Source organism: Taudactylus pleione, unplaced genomic scaffold (genome assembly GCF_031769625.1).
Source record: "Taudactylus pleione unplaced genomic scaffold, aTauple2 ptg000201l, whole genome shotgun sequence".
NCBI classification, from domain to species: Eukaryota; Metazoa; Chordata; class Amphibia; order Anura; family Myobatrachidae; genus Taudactylus; species Taudactylus pleione.
In genome coordinates, this window is record NW_028284603.1 from 54,312,216 (window position 1) to 54,327,569 (window position 15,354).

A 15,354-nucleotide genomic window follows, 5' to 3' on the forward strand; every position below is an offset into this window, starting at 1 on the left:
CCAGCTGGCTGTGCACTGAGCTGTGCTCGGCCAGCGCCGGAGTTATAGACTCTGGGCACTAGAGTGCGCCCAGAGTCTATAGAGTATGCGCAGGTCCACAGGTAAACGGCCGCTGCGGCCATTTTCCCTGTACTGCGCATGCCAAAATGATGGGAAAATGGCAGTAGCGGACATTTTCCAGTCATTTTTACAGCGCCGGACCACTGCATTGACCTGGGACTCTGGAGAGGTATGTAATACTATGGGTGCAGGGTGTGCGGTGCGGGACCCCCCTGGACCCTGGAGTCCGTGTACCCCACACACCCTGCACCCATTATAGATATGCCCCTGCCTCTTTCTTGTATGATATTGAGACATATATGTGTATGGATGACCCCCAATAGCCCTTCTAAGATGAATGACTTTATCTTGGTTCCTCCTAATAACTTGGCTGTGCCTTATGAAACTCAATAAATACAAGTTATTTTTTCATTGTTTTATACCGATCTTCTTCTTGGACATATTATTTAATGTGATTTAGTATTGTGAGTATTGTGGTACAAAATTAAAGAAATAAAAATAAAGTACATTTCCCAAGAACAATAAGAATAATATGCCATTGATTATAAAGTATGAACTGTGGATTCTAAAATATCTCCTTTAGGTTAAACATTCTTTTCTGAAGATTACAAAAATAATTCCCTTGTATTAAAAAATTGATTTTATATAACAATTGTGTTTAGGTTTTATTTACAGTTTTGTTTTACTATTTATGTATAATCAAAGGGATCTTACGGGCCCCTTACCACTGTATTGGGAACACTGAGGAAGCAAAGTTGCCACTCCAGGGATCCCTCCATTTGTATATACCCTTTACCTGGTTGAGGAATATGGGAGGACTACATTGTCTCCCTTTCATTTCAATAGCCCATTCATTTCAAGAAAGTTTCAGCACGGAAACTCTATTGAAATGAATGGGCTTTTGGAATAGTTAAGTAAAGCTCTGGAAGCAATGGGACAACAAAAGTAAACATTTGTTTTTTTAACATTGGTTAAAAACATTGTTTATTCCTAAACATTGGTTCAGAAGCATCAATGGTATCTGATGTTTCTACTTGTTTGAAGCAAACCAGCTACTTAACACTCCAAGCAAGGGATTTGAACACAAAACCTCCTATACCATATTCCTACACCTAACTTGTGAGTCATCAGTAACAGTGTAATTTATGTGCACCTTGTCATTCAGTAACTTCAGCCTGTATTTAAAACAGGAATTTTCCAGTATGCCATATCTGGGACTCAAACTGACAACCACAGTCAGACACCTAACATGTAGAGCTATTTGCTCCTGCAATGGAAGCATGGTAATTCTAACTATATGTCAGTATTAACCATTGCAGCTAAGCAGATCTATGTATTATGCAGTAATACGTGCAGCCATGTTTTATTATTTTCTTGGTGGAAGGTTTATGGAAAAACTACTGCTGAAAAGGGGGAAGGGGGTGGGTGCAAAGAGGTACTAGAAAGCAAAGTGAGCACTGGAGATTAGGAGATATAATGTGGACCTCACCTCTCTACTACAACACAATGTGACAGCGCCTGGAAGTATTGCTGAGAGCTGAAGGCATAGCAAGGCATGGTTTGTCTCTGCAGGATTCATTGCTGGCCCATTCTGCCCCGCGGCAGCCCCTCTACCTGGCACTTGCCACAGTCCTCTGCTGAATTATTTTGGTTGATGGTGAGAGACTCAGCACTGGAAATCAAGGCCCCAAGAGAATGGTCTCTGTCATCAAGGATCGGGTCTGAGTGAGAGAGGTTCCGGCTGGAGAAAGCCATGCATAACAAAGCAGTCTCACTTCGTGGCAGCATGGGATGTAGGGTGCACATAACCCTGTTCTGTGCATGCCAATGAGAGCTGTGAGCAGGGGAGACAGTGCCTGCCTCCGGCTCTCACTGTGCTTTTGCTAGAGCTAGACAGATGTAATTGCCCCTTATATAATAGAGCAGTGGTTCCCAAACTGTGCACCGTGGCACCCTGGGGTGCCTCAGGACACTTGCAGGGGTACCTCAGGTTGGTGGTCCAGAACTAAATAATATTATTTATGGTCGATGTTAAATAAATATGTAGACAAACAGAAGCTCAAACCTGTTTAACCCCACATAACTGAACCTAAGGATGACAGGCAAGCAGTTACTTCACTTTATTACTTTACTACATTTTTCTTCATTTCTCAATAACAAACGTTTGGCTTAGGGGTGCCGTGATAACAATGCTGATACTCTAGGGCGCCGTGATTCAAAAACGTTTGGGAACCTCTGTAATAGAGTATTATAAATAAAATAGGTGTCTATCTTTTTCCACAGAGTGACTGCGTCTTTATGTTAATGCCGCAGCTGATTGGATTTGTACAGAGATGTTTACTGGCTGTGGCTTTAATCCGCTCCTTTGCATATTAAGATGCACCATGTGCAGACTAAAAACATCGGCTGTTTGGGTCCGACATCTATACTTCGTCCACCTTTGAATTAGGCCCATAGCATAGGCATGTGCAGAAGCCGGCACAGGGGGTGTCGATTCGGCACTTCTTTCTCCCTGAAGTCATGGATTGCTCCTTTCGCCCATGCCATTAGGACATAGACTACTCATTTGGACGGCCAGGAGAGTCCAGGTGAATATTGTATGTCCAAGAAGGAGGGGGATGGGTAGACCATGACTCGGCAGTGGGGACAGTGCCAAAGCGGCACCCCTATAACCCACATTATACAGGGTGTATCAAAATATATGTTTTTGTGCATGCTGGTGAAAATGGCTAGCATTGTTATCTTTAGTGTGAGTGTTTGTACAATTCTGATGTATTGATTATCAGTTCTAAGTTGTGTTTATATTGTGCATGGTATAATTGAGTGAAGTTCAATACTCACCTTTGCTACACATTGATATTAGTGTTTGTAGAGTTATTCTTACCAATGACAGGAGTACCAAAGTATGTCATAGTACAAGTACAGTAAATAGCACTGTGATACCCCTGAAAGTGTATTGGCCAGTTCATAGGAGTATGGACATATAGAATGTATTGTCTTTTAATATAATGTCAATTCATATATGTACACCAGTTTAATTTAAAAGCATGCCAGTCATATAGAAACATGTATGTGCTGTATGGTGTATATATATATATATATACAGTGCCTATAGACAAAATAGTTGATGTGTATATGGACTGCCCACCCCCATGGACAAACAGTGGAACCCGCTTCCCACTCTGGACACAGGGATCCAGAGGGCACATGGCCACTGGAAATTGCTACCGCAGCAGAGGGGAAACCTTCTCCCTCTGAACTTATCAGAGGGCCAGTGGAGAGAGCGTCGCGTGCGCGTTTGGCAGGAAGAGGTCCCCGCACGCGACCGGTGACATATAAGGGACCCAGCGGAGCCCGCCGGGAGCAGGGTGCCTGAGGTAAGCAGCTGTGAGGAAAGTGCTGCGCTTACCAGAGAGCGGGACTTACCGGTGCCCGCTGTGTGGACCCATTACAGCCGGGGGCCAGCCTGCAGGAGGGACCGCTGTCCAGATCCTCTAGGGTGCTGAATCTGCTAAGCTGATCCACAGGAGAGGTCTGTAAATAAAACCAGCACCACCCAGCATTACTACTTCAGTCATAAGATGTCAGTTGTATAGAACCAAGGGAAAGGTACTTTCACTACATATAACCTGAGAAACGTGGTGCAGGTCCTGTCCATTTACTAAACAGGAAAGGTATATTAAAGCTGCATTATAGCAATATAAAATACTACAGAACTCAGTACGTTATATTGATGTCCAACGTTTCATCAGACACCAATTTGAGACAAAGATAATTAGCATCAGCTGTAGACTACTAAAGAAATCCTCAAACCCGGGTTTGCAATATACAAGTCCACAACAACATTGGCAGATAGCATCCTTTAGTGAAGTAATATTATTGAGAACATTATTTCTCCAGTACTAGGATATTGTGAGCAACCTACTTAGCTTCTAATGTGCACCAACGTAACAGGTTACTGGCCAGAGGTTAAGTGACTTAAGGGACATATATATTAATTCAACCTGGTATGAGAGTAGAGTCATTATAAGTGTTGCATATAGAAGCATTAAGATATTTCGCTAACCCATTTATTTCACTGCTCAAGAAAGAAGCGTTCCTGATCAATAAAGCTTTGGCGAATGTCTGTGTGAACGGTTGTTATCACTATTGCTGTATTTGTAACAGAGTCATAAGCAGAAAAGTTAATTGCTAATATTTATTGCTTTTCTATGCAATTTATTGCAACTAAATAAACTAATCTGAGCGAATATAGTATTTTCTCGTGTCCGTGCCTGTGTTAGTGTCAACCCTTCACCTCGCTGCTGGACAAGGTCGGTGTGGACATCTCTGGAATAACTTTCAACATGGTGAGTGTGTTACAGCACATTCATTATGTAGTAAACAAAGTGGACACCATAAAGTGGACACCATAGCCCCGAAGGGGTTAAATGAGAACATTAATTTTAGATGTTTTTTTGTAAGAAATTATATCTGTGTTGTTCTGGAAGCACCAAAAAATATTTGTATTATTTGTGGAGGTTTTTAATGTTTTCTGTATTTGCTGTATATGTTGAATAGCTCTAGAATAAGTAATTGATGTTGGATGCGATATTGTGAGATTTTGTTAGCACTATGTTAATCCTGTGGCTGGTCTGCACTAAGCTTCTATAAGTCCCTGTATTTAAACACCACAAAGTAAGGATAGAGACCTAGCCCTCTGTCCATATAGAGCAATATCCAGAAAACCCAGACTAGACCAGCTGTTAAGAATTGAGGTACAGTATTGTCCGGGATGGTTGTCCTGCAACAGCCATGAGGGCTGGTAATGCTTGGCTAGCTGCGACCGCGGAGCAGCCTTGAAGGCTGGTAAGTCTTTCACTTGCATTGGCCTGTGGGCCGCAGGACAAGCTGTGGCCTTTGGGCCGTGTAGCAACCTTGGCAGGCTGTGGCCTGTGGGCCATAGAACAAGATGCGGCCTTTGGGCTGTGTAGCAGCCTTGGCAGGCTGTGGTGTTTTGAAGAAGGACCTGTGCCACCGGGTTCACACAAGCGGTGGTAAGCTGGATTGCGTACTTTGGATGTTAGAATGCGGCCTGTGTCGCCCGACTGACACAATCGGTGGTACGCTGGATTGCATACTTTCAACGCTGGATTGCGGCCTGTGCTGCCAGGTTGACACAAACTCTTGGATGCTGGAGTGCGGCATGTGCAACCGGGTTGACACAAGCAGCTGGACGCTGGAGTGTGGCCTGTGCCGCCGGGTTGACACAAGCAGCCAGATGCAGAACTGCGCACTCTGGACACTGAGTGCAGTCTGTGCCTCCTGAATGACACAAACGGCAGAGCATGGATATGCAGAACGTGCCACCTAGATGACACAAATGGCAGGTAGTTGGTATGCTGACTTTGCTGCCTAGATGACACAAACGGCAGGTAACAAGAGCAGACAGGAGGACTGGGTACTCGACTGGATAAAAGGAGACAACACCAAAACTGGAAACACATGAAACGCTATCACTGGCATCTGAGCAGCGTTCACACCAGAAGGAAATAGCAGCAGGAACCAATCCAAAACGATCCCGGAATGAAGGACAGGAGGTAGGAGGAGTTTCAGCGAATGCTCTCCCGGTGTTCGTCTCATCCTGCATTCGCAGTGCGGCAGCTTGTGACACCAGCACACCAACTGCTATAAGAAAAAAAAAAATCTTTTTAGTTGCCGTTATAAATATGCAATATGGTACGCATGTAATTATCAGCATTTCTGTCATACAGCCCGACAGCTGTTTTCGGTGCATAGCTTGATTCAGTTATGCACTTTACTTGACTTGTGACTGATATGAATGTACTGAGAAGTATAACAGCAGCTAAAATTATTTTTTCTTAAAGCAATTTGGTGTGCTGGTCTATTCTTTTCTCTCTTTCTCTCCGTCTCACTCTCTCAAAATCGTTTTTACACTCAGGTATATATCTAACCAAAGTTTATATAACTATATTGATTTATCATATCTGGTGCAGAATTTAACCTCTATTTCCTTGTATTCTTAATTATTTCCCACATCAAGAGAAATTTAGTTAATCTCTTTGGATATGATCAAAACAGAGAGTCACAGATATTCCCCTCACCACCAGCCAATCACATGCATCGGAAACCACTTGTGATTGGCTGAAAGGTTAAGACAATTATTTTTGTTACCCATGTGTATTACAAGAAGAAGAGTATCCCATTTATTACAATAACTAAAACTTCACTTTGATTACTAGTCATCATGTGAACTAAAAATAAAGTACATGTTTATTACCTTGAAAAGTTATCATTGCTTTCCTTTCAGACTCAGTTAACATTTGGCAATACCACTTTCCAGGGGTTTTTCTAGAGAGGAGTGGGCCCGTGTGCAATCTCCGACATGGCCCCCTACTCTCTGTCCGGCAGCCGGCTGCGCACTGAGCTGTGCTCAGCCAGTGCCGGAGTTATAGACTCTGGGAACTAGAGTGCGCCCAGAGTCTATAGAGTATGCTCAAGTCCACAGGTAAATGGCCGCTGCGCCCATTTTCCCTGTACTGTGCATGCCAAAACGATGGGAAAATGGCCTCGGTGGCCATTTTCCAGTCATTTTTACAGTGCCGGACCATAGTGTTGACGTGGGACTTCAGACAGGTATGTAATAGTATGGGTGCAGGGTGTGTAGTGCGGGACCCCCCTGGACCCTGGAATCCGTGTACCCCACACACCCTGCACCCATTATAGATATGCCCCTGCCACTTTCTTGTATGAGATTGAGACATATATGTGTATGGATGACCCCCAATAGCCCTTCTAAGATGAATGACTTTATCTTGGTTCCTCCTAATAATTTGGCTGTGCCTTATGAAACTCAATAAATACAAGTTATTTTTTCATTGTTTTGTACTGATCTTCTTCTTGGACATATTTAATGTGATTTAGTATTGTGAGTATTGTGGTACAAAATTAAAGAAATAAAAATAAAGTACATTTCCCAAGAACAATAAGAATAATATGCCATTGATTATAAAGTATGAACTGTGGATTCTAAAATATCTTCTTTAGGTTATACATATTTTTCTGTAGATTACAAAAATAATTCCCTTGTATTAAAAAATTGATTTTATATAACAATTTTGTTTAGGTTTTATTTACAGTTTTGTTTTACTATTTATGTATAATCAAAGGGATCTTAGGGGTCCCTTACCACTGTATTGGGAACACTGAGGTAGCAAAGTTGCCACTCCAGGGATCCCTCCATTTGTATATACCCTTTACCTGGTTGAGGAATATGGGAGGACTACATTGCCTTTTTTTTATATATTTATGTTTTTAATGTTTGGAGTGTCTCCCTTTCATTTCAATAGCCCATTAATTTCAAGAGGGTTTTAGCATGGAAAATATTGAAATGAATGGGCTTTTAGAATAGTTAAGTAAAGCTCTGGTAGCAATGTGACAACAAAAGTAAACATATGTTTTTTTTAACATTGGTTAAAAACATTGTTTAGTCCTAAACATTGGTTTAGAAGCATCAATGGTATCTGATGTTTCTACTTGTTTGAAGCAAACCAGCTACTTAACTCTCCAAGCAAGGGATTTGAACACAAAACCTCCTATACCATATTCCTAAATCTAACTTGTGAGTCATCAGTAAGGATACTGACTTTAAACCTCTTTACGCTCCTGCCTATACTTTCTAAAAACCTGCCTATACCTTCTAAAATTGACGCTATTTGCGTATGCAGTCATACAGTAAAATAAAGACTTTAGACCTTGAACATGTGTTTGCAAAGCACAAAGTATTATTTCAAGCAAAGTACAGTTAGTTACACTGTGATCTAAGTACAATTTAGCTCAAAGAAATGATACAGACCCAAGATACAGTTATACATACACACGCGCTCTGGGACCAGATTCCGGCATCAGCAAGAAACATCCATCAACAGCATCAGCATGAAGACTAAAGACTGGGGTCAGAACACACATATTTATACCCCCACAGAAATAGACTACACGATAGAGAGGTTTGTTGCAATCCCATTGGTTCCCCATCACGGTGCTTCTGTTACAGGACATTTAACAGGTTGATTCAAATGGACACAGACCAGCCTCCGACAGCTGGTTATCTCTGTTTTCCCACCTCATGCAAATCTAGGCTGTTGGCTTTACAAAGTACATTTTAGTGCTTTACCTTTCTACGGTCCATAAGTTGAGAATGCACCGATAATACTGGGAAGCTGTTGAGAAAGTGCAGATCAGTATAACACCAAACACAGCTTATTTATCATGTATTAAACCTTAGATACTAAATAGCTTTTATTTCACAGCATTTGTAATAAATGAACAAAACTTGAATTTTACACTTTAAAGCTATGGAACCTTTTATGTGAGTGTGCATTGTGTAAGTATTAGGGGTTTGGGAAAAGATGCTAGTTAACTTTGGGCAGATGCGTACGCACAAAGCTAATAAACAGCGGTCGCATGCGGGGTATTATGCATTTGCTAATGTGCGACATGTTAACAGCGCAACTGTGTGTATTAATGTGTGTATGGGGTATGATAAAATATGCGATCGCCTGATGCTAATAATAGCATTGCCATATGTACTTAAGTGTGGGTTTATCTAAAATGGCGCTGGGCGGCCATTCGCAAAATGGCGTCTTGCAGATCTCATTTTCAAGATGGTGTCTTGCGGCCATTCGCAAGATGGCATCGTTTCGATCTAATTTTAAGCTGATCTTGTCTCAGCCAATTATCCAGCTTCAACAGTCCACCCTTTGATAGCGAACAACATGCTATCACACTCTGATTTTAAAATTTATTTTAGGCTTACATTTATATATATTATTTAATGTTATTATGGGATGGCACAAGGTGATTCTTAATCCATCAATAATGTGTCTCTGGGAGGGGACATAAAACTAACATTATACGCACACCGCAGATCTTGGAAGATCATGGGAAAGATGTGGGGATGCATCAATCCTATAAGGGAAGTCTTGAGGGGTTATAGGGACTTACATTATTTGAGGTGTTTTTTTTTTAAAATAACATTTTGATAATACATTTTGTGCATGTCTAAATATAATACATTATATGATGGTATTACCTAGTTGTAATGCAGTTCTATATTTACCCCAGTATTCATATTGTCATTGCTGACCACCATCATAATTTTGTTCTTTTGTTTTACCTTATCTTTACATTTTCCACACTTCACCACAGTAGGAACACACCTACATATGCCAATTACTACAACCAGTATGAGGATCAAGAGTTTACCTATGCTTGCGATCATTTCCTGGACCCACTCCCCTAGACCTGAGAACCACTTTGCTGGGTTCAACCATGAAACCCATTCCTCTACCTTCTCCTCTACTTCAGCCACTGAAGCATTGTGGTTCTTCCGAAATTCCCATTTTAGCTGCAGAATTTCATATATCTTTCGGTCTATCACCTCCTTGGGGTCGCTGGTATCATTGTTGACATAGGTGCAACACTTCACTCCAAATTGGGTGGCCAAAGTAATGCAGTATCCTCCAGTAACAGCGCTTAAATAATTTAACACTAGCCTGTGTTGCACCAGTTCTTTCTTGTACGCCTGCAATTCCCTACCTGTATACCTGAAGGTGTCATCATACATCTCAGTGATATTATCTATCAATTTAGCAAGGTCCTGAATATATCTAAAATTTTATGTACCCCGAGCGATCCTGGTGGGATCCATTGCTACTAAAACTTGAAAGTCAGTTGTCTCACTAATTAACTGAGTGGCTTTATGCACATCACCAGGTATCATATTTCTTTTGCCTCTGTGTTCATACTGCGTGTGAAGATATGGTGATGGTGTGTTTTTATGAATACCAAGCATTTCAACATGTGTGAGGGTCATAACCTCTGGGACTACTCTTCCCAGGTAACACAAACCTTCGGAACTCGGGAAGAGCCACTCATACACTTTTCTTCCACATATAAAATATACATTATCGTGGAGAACATAAGGAATAGTATGCATCATTATCATTAAACACATTTCCCTTGCAAACAATCCTATCTTAGGCTCTTCCATCTGGTACATGCAAGTTTCTGGTTGTATTATCTTAGCACAATATCCATCTGGTACCTTACCAATAATTTCTTTGGTAGAACTCAATGTATACAGATACCTAAAATGTATCCCATTAGATTTAATTGAGCTAACAGATCATGATTCATAGACTCATTATCAGCTCTCAGTGAGAAGGTCATCGTCTGATTATTCCCTGTCACTTCCCAACTCCCTGGTTTATTAGGGTTGGTTATGTTTAAGCACAAAAGTGATCTATCTACTTGGAATTGATGGAGTTTGAAATGAGGTGGTTTGGATGAGAGGAATTTTCCATCCAATGTTTTCCCTTTTTGCAATTCTAAAATTTCCGTAATGTTCAGCGGAAATGGTACCAACCCTACATTATTCTGACCCTGTGGCACGTGTGAGCACACCCAACAATCAGTCTGGTTTAATAACTTTGCCTACCATGCTATGATAATCCTCTAAAGGATACCCACCCCAGTACGGGTTATATTTAGGGCTGGCACCGTTGGATACAGTTCTCATCAACTAGGGACCCACAAAGCTCACAAATACAGGAATCTTCAGACGATAAACCTCCACACCGTCCCTGAGTATCCAGAATATCAGCTCTCTTAACACTTACAGTACTAAGATTGGTCAGACACTCCCCTGATTGGCATAGCACTCCTCCTTCTGACTCCACTCCATCAGCACTGCCATCAGCTACCATCTCCTCTATCAGTCCCCCGTCACAGAAACCGGACATTCCCGAACCAACCAGAATGGTGAAAACTCTGGAAGAGAATATGAAAATTAACACAGCAGGCCAGCCCATTGCCACAACAAAGACCTGCAAATTTCTTTTAGTTCAGGTATCTCACTACAACCTTTCAATCCTCCCGGAACAAGCTCGTGATTGATAGGTCCACATTATCAGCCTTGTCTCCGCCTTGTTTCTCCACCGGTTGGTTGACCTTTTTGCAGTGAGTGGAATGGACCCAGGTATCTCTCTCCGCCACCTTGAAGGATGTGGTATTTGTCAGTAACACCTGGTACGGGCCTTCCCACCGATCAGTCAAACAACCTGAACGCAATAAATTTCTGATCATAACATATTCTCCAGGTTCAACATCATGACAGTTAGTTTCAGGCATATCATTGGACAACAATTTCAGTTTCTGCTGTTGCTGTTAACTGTTTACTCATTGATATAAGATACCTTACAGTTACCTCGTTGTTACCCTTCAAGTCTTCCTGTGGACTTATAATCAAATGAGGTTGTCTACCAAACAATGTTTCAAAGGGGGACAGATTTAGAGGGGGTCTAGAAGTGGTCCTTATACTATGTAGGACCAATGGTAATGCTTCTGGCCATCCTAGTCCAGTCTCTGCCATGATTTTGCTTAACTTATTTTTAATAGTCCCGTTCATCCTCTCTACCTTGGCGCTGGCCTGCGGTCGGTAGGGGGTGTGAAGTCGACTATTAATACCCATCAGTTTACACATATTTTGAAAAACGTCATCTGTGAAATGAGTACCCCTGTCACTCTCAATAACTTTAGGGATACCGTATCTGCATACAAACTCCTGTACTATTTTCTTGGCAGTAAACGCAGCAGTATTAGTGGCCGCTGGGTAGGCCTCAACCCAATTGGAAAACACGTCAGTGCACACTAATACGTACTTGAGATTCCGGCAGGGTGGTAATTGGATGAAATCAATTTGTATCACCTGGAAAGGTCTGTCAGTCGGTGGAATGTGGGATGGTTCGGTAGGGATCGCTTTCCCTATGTTCTTCCTCAGGCAGGTCAGATAGGACATTGCTCTCTTTTCTGCTTGTGAAGAAAAACCCGGTGCACACAAGTATGCTCTCACCAATTTGCACATACCTTGCTTTCCCAGATGAGTCAGACTTTGTGCTGCCTCAGCCAGGCAGGGTTAATATGCCTTGGGGGCTACTGGCTTACCTTGCCTGTCCCTCCAGAGCCCGGTGGACTCTTGCCCACATCCCTTGGACTTCCAAACTGACTTTTCCTGGATTGAACACAAATTTTGCATCTCAATTAATTTCAACATATCAATTGTTTGAAAAGACATAATTTGTTCTGTTGATATGTTCATTTTTAACCCTGCTGCCCATTTCGCAGCTTCATCTGTTCTGTTGTTGCCCAGTGACACCGGGTCATCCTCACATGTATGGGCTTTACACTTAATTACTGCCACTGTTTTGGGCAGTTGGATTGCGTTTAGCAATTGTTTTATGTGTCTAGAATGTGCAACTGGTGTGCCTGCTGCTGTCATAAAATTTCTCAGACGCCATAGAGCTCCGAAATCATGTACAACTCCAGACGCATACCTAGAGTCAGTGTAAATGTTAGCAGATTTGCCTGCTGCCAGTTCACACTCTATTTTTAGTGCTACTAACTCTGCCACCTGGGCTGAGAGAGGAGGAACAAGGGGTTCAGCTTCTATGATGTCTGTGTCATTTACAACAGCATAACCTGTACATAATTCACCTGTGTCTGTTTGTCTATGACAACTCCAGTCCGTGTAAAATGTCACATCCACATTCTCTAAAGGTGTGTCACATATTTCAGGTCTAGCAGTAAAGGTCTGATTCAGATATTCCATACAATCGTGTGTATCATTATGTCCGCTGAACTCACTTCCTGCCAGCAACTCGTCTCCTTCCACCCTTTGTACATCATGTTGTACATATGGTAAATATGTTGCTGGATTCAGCGTATTACATCGTTTAACAGTGATGTTTGCAGGTGCAATTAGAGCTAGTTCCCATTTGGTAAACCTAGCTGAAGAAACATGTCTGGTTTGGGCAGAGTTCAGCAGAGCAGATACAGCATGGGGAGTATAGACAATCATATCATGGCCCAATACTATGTCCTCACTTTTACTCACCAATAGAGCCGTTGCTGCCACACTTCTTAAACACGTTGGGAGTGATCTTGCCACAGTGTCCAATTGAGCACTGTAGTATGCTACGGGCCTACTGGCATCACCTGGAATTTGAGATAGCATTTGATCTACCTGAGATGGATTTTCATTTAAACTGGTAGAGTGATACATTATCCCTCACCTTGTGCGCAACTCTCTCTGGGATATATAAAAATACACCATCAGGGGTACAATATATGACACATCCCATCTTACATAACAAATCCCTTCCCAGTAGGTTAGTAGGAGCTGCTGCTGCCAGGAGGAAAGAATGCCTGGTATGCAACGGCCCAATAGTAACCTCTGTGGATTTTGTTAAAGGATAATGTTACACTTTACCTGTTACGCCCATTGCTTTTACTGTCTCGTTGGTTACCTGTAAATTAACGGGAGATTTTATCACTAACATGGTCGCCCCTGTGTCTACAAGAAAAATGTATTTAGTACCAGCTACATCAACCATTATGACTGGCTCTTCCCTAGTAACCCCCGTTAACCTGACTATCTGTAGACCACAAGTATGATCTGACCCCTAGCACTGGCTCCCACTCTCCAATAAAGCATTAACGGCCACAATTGGAGCTGGTGCCTGTTGGATATTTGCTGATCTCTGCGCATACCTTTATGGGGATATCCAGGTACTCCCTGGTTAGGGGGTCCTACCCTCTTTGCCGTACAGCTCTTAGATGTCCTGGCTGGTTGCAATTAAAACACTTTCGTGGAAAGGATTGTTTTGTGGGTTGAGCAGGAGAGAAAGGTGGTGGCTATGGGTAAGGATATTGAGGAAAAGGATATTGTGGGAGGTATGGAGTTTGTGGGTAGTATGGAACTTGTGGCTGTGTGTGATAAGTGGGGTAGGGCTGTGTTTGCAGTGGTGTGGAATTAGTGAGGACGTGTAACTGTTCAGGTGCAGGTGTGTAGTGGGTGCAGGTGTGTCTGCTGGCTGTGATGTTACCGTCATTCCTTCTAGAGCTTGAATACTGACAGCCATTAGTTTCTCGCTCTGAGTCTCTTTCTTCTTTGAGATGTTTTTGTCATGTTCTATGGCGGATTCTATGAGGGTATCTATTGTGACTCCCCTCTAGCCAGGCTGTGAGGTCTGAACCCGAGTTTTTAGGTTCTCTTTCAGGCCATCCATGAGTATAGTGACAATCATTCCCCTGTGGTGAGTGCTATCTTTAATATCTTCTATCCCAGTGTACTGGGTGATAGCCTGCAGAGCCCGGTCGCAATAATCTTCTGCAGATTCACTCTCTTTTTGTTTTATGGTGAAAATTTTGTTTCAGTTAACTACTACTGGAAAATATATTCCCAATTGAGTTACAATGCAGGAAATGTTACCTTGGTTTACTTGGTCTGTTAAGGGAACGTCACCATCCAATGCACAAATTTTGTCACGTCGATATTGCCTGGTAGACAGGCCCTTAACACTACTTGCTAATCTTTATTGGTCGGCTCGTGAGAACTACCCAAATTCCTCAAAAATCTTTGACATTTGGCTAGTTCCTTTTTGGGATCGGGGAAATCATTAATGATGGCATTTAACTCTGCTCTTGTCCAAGGACAATGCATTACCACATCCCTTGTGGGCACTACTCCGTTCGCATCCGCATTCCCATTCGGAACAGTGATTGTCCGGATGGCATGCAGACCGGCCGCACTGCTACCTTTGACCTTATTACCTGGCTGGGGGTTTAGTCTGTTGCTGCAACGTATAGTATTAACAACTTCCTCTACAGGTGCAGAGGATGATAACACTTACCGTAGTGTTACAGATGGAGATGGTGGCACCAGTTGTGCTTGTCGTGGTGCAGCATCTAACACGTGTACAGCATGGGAAATGGCAGACATGACAATAGGCTCATTATCCACATCATAAACATTTTCTTTATGGATACTTAAGAGAGGGTACAAATTGCTTGTTACATTTTTATGGGTTTTTTCAATAACTGTACCTGCACCCCTATCCACATTAGGTGGTGGTGGTGCGCGTGAACTACTGGCAATACCTTCCGCAACGCTACCTTGCCGCATGTGCATGCTGTTTTGCGGCTCGCACACATTGCAATTTATCGCCGCGGGTGTACTTTCTGGCAATGCGTTCGCATCGCTAGTTTGCGTCGCTTGCACATTTTTAAGCCACGCATCCCCTTCATGCTGCCACAATTTTAAACATTCATTAGGTTTTACCTTTTTCACTTGAGAACGCATCAGACTGATGTGATCCCAGACATTACTCAACACATCTTTATCAAAACTACCAATTTTGGGAAACGGCCTAACACTCTTATCTTAAACCATACGTC

General features: G+C 42.4%; 1 protein-coding gene across 2 annotated transcripts; it reads right to left on the reverse strand.

Annotated features, from left to right (window-relative positions):
- Positions 1-495: 495 nt before the first annotated feature.
- On the reverse strand, positions 496-14,398 carry LOC148518413 (uncharacterized). 2 transcript variants are annotated; one of them, XM_088477393.1, is made up of 3 exons: positions 10,740-14,398; positions 8,234-8,279; positions 496-5,727 (listed from the first exon to the last, which is right to left on the reverse strand). In XM_088477393.1, exon 1 carries the CDS (start codon positions 13,178-13,180, stop codon positions 12,035-12,037), a length of 1,146 nt encoding a protein of 381 aa, XP_088333519.1. In that variant the 5' UTR covers positions 13,181-14,398; the 3' UTR covers positions 496-5,727; positions 8,234-8,279; positions 10,740-12,034. The 2 variants fall into 2 exon arrangements, with proteins under 2 accessions (XP_088333519.1, XP_088333520.1); XM_088477394.1 differs by having other exon boundaries at positions 5,711-5,724.
- Positions 14,399-15,354: the final 956 nt, after the last annotated feature.

Coding starts and splice junctions, on each gene's coding strand:
- LOC148518413 (XM_088477393.1), bottom strand. CDS start 13,180: ATGTATCACTCTACCAGTTTAAATGAAAATCCATCTCAGGTAGATCAA.